The sequence below is a fragment of the Lygodium microphyllum genome, chromosome 30 (genome assembly GCF_053477565.2).
Source record: "Lygodium microphyllum isolate KBCC chromosome 30, Lygodium_microphyllum_v1.1.10, whole genome shotgun sequence".
Classification (NCBI taxonomy): Eukaryota; Viridiplantae; Streptophyta; class Polypodiopsida; order Schizaeales; family Lygodiaceae; genus Lygodium; species Lygodium microphyllum.
Window position 1 is genome coordinate 66912397 of NC_141164.1, and position 8295 is coordinate 66920691.

The 8295-nt window shown below is 40.0% G+C and overlaps 1 protein-coding gene across 2 annotated transcripts; it reads right to left on the reverse strand.

Annotated features, from left to right (window-relative positions):
• Window positions 1-3772: 3772 nt before the first annotated feature.
• Window positions 3773-8032, reverse strand: LOC148009954 (uncharacterized). 2 transcript variants are annotated; one of them, XM_087673173.1, is made up of 5 exons: window positions 6979-8032; window positions 6139-6286; window positions 5886-6000; window positions 4847-5764; window positions 3773-4761 (listed from the first exon to the last, which is right to left on the reverse strand). In XM_087673173.1, the coding sequence occupies exons 1-5, from the start codon at window positions 7103-7105 to the stop codon at window positions 4324-4326; spliced, it is 1746 nt and encodes a 581-aa protein (XP_087529299.1). In that variant the 5' UTR covers window positions 7106-8032; the 3' UTR covers window positions 3773-4323. The 2 variants fall into 2 exon arrangements, with proteins under 2 accessions (XP_087529299.1, XP_087529300.1); XM_087673174.1 differs by having other exon boundaries at window positions 6139-6259; window positions 6979-8028.
• Between the last annotated feature and the right edge of the window lie 263 nt (window positions 8033-8295).

Here is an 8295-nt window from a genome sequence, read left to right on the forward strand (position 1 = left end):
TACTAATTACCCACCGCTAGGAAGCTTCCAATCTATAATCCTATAATAGCTAATGTTATTGTAAAAATAATTAAGATGTAATAGGTATTATAAAAAGTGTTTGTGCTAATCCTATAACCGCTAATTTTATTGTGATAAAGAAGCTAGTGTGACCTTAGACCTATTACAGTTAATTATATTGTAAATTGTAATAACAAGCTGCGACACTGCCACTTTAGCAGCCTTAAATTGAAATGAAAAGGAGGGAGGCTGGAGGTGTTAATGCAGGTAAGAACGATGCTACTGACCAACAAGAAGAGCACGACAATCCTTCGTTTTTTCTGTTTTGGAAGTCACGTGTCTTGACGCGGGCTCATTGAAGATGAGAACTCGTCCATCACCATCCATGCATGGATGATGGAGCCCTCAGCCTCCCATGACCGAGTCATGATAATAGTTATTAAAATTAAAACCAGTAGTAGTAGTAATAATAATAATGAGCCTTTTTGACAATAATGGCGCTGGATCTTTTCTTGTGAGTAGTAGCAGTAAATGCTAGTGTGTGGACGCGCCGTTTTCAATCACCCCCGCGTCTCCACGGTCTCTTCCTTCACCATCAATGCTCTCTCTCTCTCTCTCTCTCTCTCTCTCTCTCTCTCTCTCAGATATTGTCTTCATGCATATGACAAAAAAGTGCAACATTTTTTTCCTTTCTTTTCTTTTCTTTTTTTAAGTGAGAACGGTAAATAAGTAAATTGACCCCTACCTGAAAAACTTCTAGGTCCCTACCATACCTTGAGCTAAATTTATGCATAGCTTTTATATGAAATGTACAATTTATTATGCTTTATTGCTGCTAGTGAATGGTTTATTAGACTCTTTGATATAAGAGACCAAGCCAAGCTCTTTTTTGTTGGGGGAAGCCCTGCGAGGAGAAGGGGAGGGGGCCCTGGGTGGGTGAAGGGGGGCTTGATTAATTACCGACCACCTCAACAATGATCCAACTCAAAGGACAATTCCTCCTTAGGCCTTCCAACTAGGACACAATGCAATCCATACTTCTCTTTCCAAATTTGGCTTAGCTATTGAGACATTTATATGCATCATTGGAGTTTCAAACCTTGTAAAAGTAATGCAGTTTAAACCAATCTTCACGTTTTTATGTAGTCTCTCCAAAAGCTAGAGTGTTGCAGTACATGACACTTGTACACCTATCAAACTTGCATAATCTGGATATCTAGTCAGACTTATGTGCCTGAAAATCTATTTACAAGCTCTCTAATTGTGCATGAGTGGTATTCAAGGTGAATCTATTTGGAGGAGCATTTGCTATTTAACACTCTTTGAAAGGTAGCTTACTAGTTACTTGCTACTTGAATTTATTTAATTTATTTTAAGTGAGATAAGCAGCTTAGTTGCCAATGCCATTAATCTTTCAAAAGTCAATTGTTGTTCATCTCACTTGATAACTCTTTCTCAAAGATGGATAAACAATAATAGGCCTATATATATATATATATATATATATATATATATATACATGGAAACCATTCATTAATGGTCCTTGTGAAGGAGATTATGTGGGTGGTTCTCTCAATCTCTAAAGCCTCAATTTCAAGCATTCACTCATAACTCTCTAGAATGGATTTGGAAAATTGTTATTGGCCAAGAATCTATATAATACAAATACTTGGAGTTTTAGTACAAACTCCATTGATATTTGACTCTCTCAAAGAAGATTGAAAGTTCTAGATTGCATCATGTTATTACATGACGTGTGGATGTATCTCATTTATATACATAGATTTCAAATGTTCTCTCTTTATCAATTTAGTTATGGGACATTGTTGAATGGGCACTTATATGGAGAGAAATTTTGAGACTTAACTACTGGAAAAAGAAGCATTACCTACCAACCAACTCTTCTTGATTTGATAGTCCATTAGTCTTGCTTTGCAATCATTTGTGGTAGTACATAATTTAATAATTTATTCACAATCATATTGTACAAAAAACTAGTCAACAAGTCCTAGTTTACATTTGACTTTAGATTAGTTTCATTGTTTTATAGCATTGCATTAATCTATTAAAGTTGAATACCTTGCTATTGCAAACTTTCGATTGCTTTTGAGTGAGCATAATTTCATCACAATATTTTATAATAATCATGCCTATCTATTTGCAATTGTTAAAAATGTAGTTCTTTCAAGGTAGAACACCCTACAGGATATAGGCACCATGGAGTTGTCAAGTTATTCTATACTTGAGTGAAGAGATTTGGATGAAGCCAATCTAAGTTAATTTAAAATTACTTGCATTAAAACTATAGACCTTTGAAGGTCATACAAATTACTAGATATAGCTCCAAGAATTCACCTCCATCAACACATTGCCTTATGCCTTCTTATATTACAAGTGTTAATCTTGTTTTCCATATAAGCTCACGATGAGATCAAGTTTTAAGGTAAAATTCGTGTGTTGCCTTAATTTCCATAGTAATGCTTTTTCCAATAGATGTACAAGCAACAATTAAATGGCAACACATGAAAACCCCCACACTAAAAACTCTAATTTTGCCATGACTAGACCTTACAAGCTTGGCCACACCCAATTGTAGTGGGAATAATGATGGAGATAGAATTCTTGTAGCTACATCTAATTATCTCCTTGACCTTCAAATCCAAGGCAAGGAGTGGAGGAATGTGAAAGCTTATTAAGCTTTTCTTGCTTGCTCAAATACTTGCTTCTTCTCCTTCACTACAACCTTCAAAACTAGCCTCTCTCAGTGGTGTACCTCTAATACCATGTCATGAATCATATGGTGAAAGGACTTTAAGTTGTTACACCAAATATGTATTCTACCTTCAAAGATGTTCAATTCTAAGTTTTGCAAGCTGATAGAAATGATTATTGTAAGATATTATGATGAAATCATACTCTTAGAAAGCCAATCGAATTGGATTGCAATAACATACTATAAAACTATGAATCCAACCAGAATAATGCTATGCTATAAAACTAATAATCCAACTCATCAAAAAGTAATATGTAAACTAGGACTCATTGACAAATTATTTGAAGCACCCAATTGTGAAGAAATTCTTAGACAATGTACTACCATAAATGATTGAAAGGCAAGAATAATGGACTATTAAATCAAGAAGAGTTTGTAGACAGCTTACGCTTCCTCTTTCTACCAGTCAAAGCTCAAATTTGCTCTCGATATATATAAGTGCCCATTCCACAATCTCCCATAACCCAATTTCTCAGAGATTACATGTCAGATAATAATAATAATAATAGATACAATCCAGAACTTTAAATCTTCTTTGAGGGAGTCAAATATCAATGGAGCTTATACTAAAACCCAAAGTATTTGTATCATATAGGTTCTTGGCCAAGAACTATTTTTCCAACCTATTCTAGAGAGCTGTGGATGAATGCTTGAAATTGAGGCTTTAGACATTGAGAGAGCCACCCACAAACTCCTTCACAAGGGCCACCGATGGAAGGTCCTCAATTCTCTCTCTCTCTCTCTCTCTCTCTCTCTCTCTCTCTCTCTCTCTGTGCCTATTACTGTTCCACCATCTTTGATAGATAACATTACCAAGTGAGATGAACAACAATCAATTTTTAAAGGACTATCGGCATTGCCAACTAAATACATACAAAACCACTTATCTCAACTAGAATAAATTCAAGTAACCTGCGAGCTACCTTTCAGAAAGTGCTGAATAGCAAATGCTCCTTCAAATGGATTCAGCCTAAATTCCACTCATGCATAACCAGAAAACAGCTTGCAAATAGATTTCCAGCCATGAAAGTCTGAGCAGATATTCAGATTATGCAAGTTTGATAGGTGTACAAATGACATGTACCACAACACTCTAGCTCCTGGAGAGACTACATTTAAAAATGAAGATCTGTTAAAACTGTGTTACTTAGGAGATTTAAAACTCCAATGATGCACATAAATTTCTCAGCTGCTTAAGGTGAATCCACAATCAATAGCAGAACTGCCCTGAAGTCTCCAGAAAGCTTTGTAGTGAGATTCTCAACTTAAGACTCGGGAGCACACTGAGACTGTAATAGTGAAGAACTGATCGCATAAATCTGCTACAACACTGCAGCTATACAACAAATGGACCAGTTGAATCATATAAATGACTCGAGTGCCAAAAGACTTGTTGACACTGAAGCTGACTTGATTGACTTTGACAGCTCACCACAGCCGGCAGTGCCTTTCTCAACTCCAAACAGATCTCTCATTCCTCATCTACATCCTTGATAACCCATTGCAGAGGCACCAAAAGCACAAGTTGTGACAAGATGGACTGGGATAGCCTAAGGTGGCTCCAGAATAAAATCGTCATACTCAATGGTTCCATCATGCTGGCTCACAAGTGGAGATTCTATACTATCTGTGCCTTGCTCAAAAATCTGCATTATGTCAGTACTATCATCCCTATAATCTGGACTGGAAAGCCAGCTATTAATCCTTGTTTCCTTGGAAATGGCAAACAATGGACTTGGCCGATCTGAAACTAGAGATCTGCTGCCCTTTTCAATGACAATTTCATCACCGAATTCACTACTTTCTGGATCAAGAACTATACTCATACTATGATCTGAACTTGAGATGCTGCTTGTAGCCATGGGAGAGGAGTCAGAAGCAGAATTGGTTGATACCCCGCGATTGCCTGATTTCACACTGTACAGGGATGATGCTTGAAGACTTGACATAAACGAGCGAAATCCACTTGCTGTGCTTTTACGAATATCCTGAAACACCCAAAAACTCTTCAGATTTGGGGGGGCAGGGGGGTTTCCCAAAGACCATAAATACAAATCCTAGTAATTATCATACCATGTGTTTCAACGCCACATCAAGCGACTTTTTGGATAAGTTTCGACCAAATCCAGAAGATTCTCGAATTGATGAAATGCTGGATTTGGTGTCTCTCCATGGTGTTGATTTGACAGATCGCTTTATATGGGGAGTCCCCATAGACTCGTCTGGAGAGGCCGAACTAGGCTTCTCTGAGTGTCTCTCTTTCTGCACCAGCTTCCTGCCATTTCTGAGAGAAGCTGAACTTCCAACACCAACGTCATGCACAGTCCCCTTCTGTGAGTCCATGGAAAAGCGACCTCTCATAGCCAGAGGTGAGCTCGAGAGTCGCCTACTTCGTGTGCTTGTATCTGGTGCCTCCTTAGATCTTTCAAGCTTGGGCACATGCAAGCTAGAAGGATCCTGAATAAGCCCATGAACAGCAAGATGGGAAGCTCTATTGCTTGGTGAACTCACACGAGGTGTCACCACACCTTTTAGAGACATTGAGCTCACTTTATTAACAGATGCTGACCTCACTAATGTGGAGGGGGGATTTCCATGGTGCATAGGAGTAGGTGGTCTTTTAACAGGGGTTGATGGCCTTGATGAGCCTGCAGAACGGCTGAGTCGAGTGGATGATTGTGTCGACAAGTGGCCACTTACATTTGTACTACCATTTGGAGTTGATGGCCTAAGACCAGTTGAGTTTGGTTGAGAGGGTTGAGACATGTGGATAAATCCTGCTGTTCGTCCTATGGAATTCCCACTCACAGCAGGGGTGGTGTGTTTAGGGACTGAATTTGAGCTTAACGGAAAGGACCGCCTAGATACTTTTGAGACAGGATTTGAAAGATGTTGTGCAGCACTCGTTGGCTGATGTAAATCCAAGCTGCCACGGACAGTCTTATATGAAGGTTCTGCTCTAGAAGACGGCTCTGATTTTGAAACTCCTAGCTGTGAATGAGCCACTTTAGGTCATCAACAAGCACAATGAAAATCTTCCAAAAGCCATTCATTGAAGGGGTATTCTGGCATAAACTTAGCACAATGAATATAATAAAACAACAAAACTCACTCTGGATGATTTTGCACCAGGCTTGGCAGAGGCGGCACCACTCAAAGAGTAGCCATTTCCTGTAATGTCAGAATAAAGAGCTGAAACAGGGGGAGTACCAGGAGGTGTGAGAAGCCTGCATATGAACAGACAAACAATGAAACAATTTCAAATGAGAGGTTACAGATGAAACATCTACATGTGTATCTGACCAAAGACGCTCAAGAAAAAGGACAAGGCCAAAACTCATATAATCCTGAGAAACACATCGTACCAGTCATAGTCATTTTTGTCCCAATCTGAAGAAAATATATCAACACTGCCCGTGCTCTTCACAGGTGTGGCTAAGGCAGGTGATGGAAGAACACCTTGTTCAATAGCAGGCTTTCTTGTTGCTGCACCCGCACCAAAGAATACATCAGCTGAAACAAGTGATAGTGATTGACAGGCCAAAATCAGTCTAATTCTCTCAACAAAGTCCTATGATGCTCAGAAGACTGTAGAAGCATAACCAGAGGTTAGGTAAAACCTTCACTTTACCAGCATTAAAATCATGCTACAAGTTCAAGAGAATAAGTGTGTATGCTGCCAAATAAAGACAAAAATGAATGTAATGTCTAATGCATTACCCCAAGCAGCATGAAGGCAAAAGCAAGAACAAAAGCCTCCATTAAGCAACAGACTGAGGACCCCAACAAAAATGAATGCCTACATTCAAAACATATGAAAGGAAACCTGGAAAGAAATGCCAGACATACATGAAGCAGAAAACCCAATGTGATGTGTAATGCATCACTCCAAGGTAACAGGAGCCCGAAAGAAAGCACGAAAACCTCGGTTGGGGGCCAATAACCCCCATCCCCAACTGCACCGAGCTAGATATGCAATCCCTACCTTTGCAGAAGCATGTGATGTTGTCATAATTCACAATGTGGGAATTATAGTGGGAATTTGCCTAAAACTTCTAGTGATCCATTCAGAAAGCACTAAATGAAAGCAGAAAGCAGTGGCAATACATACACTTAGGAATCAGAAAACACTCGCTATACGGTTTGGTCGAATGCCTCACACTCAAAAAGCACTAAATGAAAGTAGGAAGCAGTTCAAGACATACATTTAGGAGTCAAAAGAAACTCGCTGGTATCTGGTTCAGCCGGATTGTAGATCCAATCAACGCGCTCCCTGTCCTTCTTTTGCATGCTGCGGAAGAGGAGCAACTCTTCGTCTGTGTCTTGGGCCATGCTGAAGCTTTTTCCGCACCTGTACTGCAGCTCATGCTAGCGTTGATCCTGCATTGCTAAGATGTCTTCTGGAACCATCCTCACACTGTTTGTCTAGCTCAAAGATGAGTGCCCCCTTCCTTGCATAACTTCCACATGCAAAGCTACCCTGCTAAGATCAAGATCCTCTTTCTTGACTAATCATTTCGCAAGACAGCTTAACCACAAAGCTTAAACCTGACTCTCCTGATTCGGATTAACCAGCAGGTTAAACTCTGAACGAGAAGAAAAACAGCCCTTCTTGTACTCTTCGATCACAAAGCTTAACCTGACTTTCCTGATTCGGCTTAACCCCACAACAGCTACTGGCAGGTTAAGGCGCTGGACAACAAGCAAAACAGCCCTCCCTGCACTCTTCAATACCTCATCTGTTCTCTGCAGCTGCTAACACCCCACAAGATTAAGCTCTAAACAAGATTAAGATTAAGACTAAGCCCTTCCGGTACTCTTTCAGGCACTCCTCTCTTCTTTACTGGTGCTAAAACCCTTTGCACCTCCTCTCTAAGTGAGCTGCAGCCTCCAGCCCCTTTCGAGCTGATGAAAAAGCTCAGATGAAAAGGAATGGGGACTTCTCTCACTGAATCTTAAACAGCTACAATGGATCTGATAAATAATAGAATAGGATTTTCAAAATTGGAGGAGGAGGAGGAGGAGAAACACTGCATGGGAAAGGGGATTGGTTGTGAGAAAGGGAAGATTGTTTTTGTGTTGTGTTGGGGGTTGGGGGTGGGTGGGACTGGGCTGTTTGTTGCAATTAGGTGGCTAATTTTGGAGGCACTTTTGGCAGTCGGAATTAGGAAGCCCTGTCAAATATAGGGAAGCGGGGGAGTGAATTGGGTGGCTAATTTTGGAGGCACTTTTGGCAATGGCAACCTCGCCATATTTGGGAGGAGTGCCTCTATGGCCTTGCCAAAAGCCTAGCAAGTTTCGAAAATGCTTCCCAAGAGAGGCCAAGGTCAAGGTAACCTACCCCCATGGATTCAAAAGAAGTAAATTATGCCTCCTTTCAAACCTTGCACATGTGATGAGGTAGCATCCCCACATGAACTTTTTTGGAAGGAATGTTCAATGGGTGTTTTCAATTTTGCATCTTGTTGCTCTTTTGGAAACATGGGTATTTTTTCTATCCTGCCTAAAAATTTGGATTAACA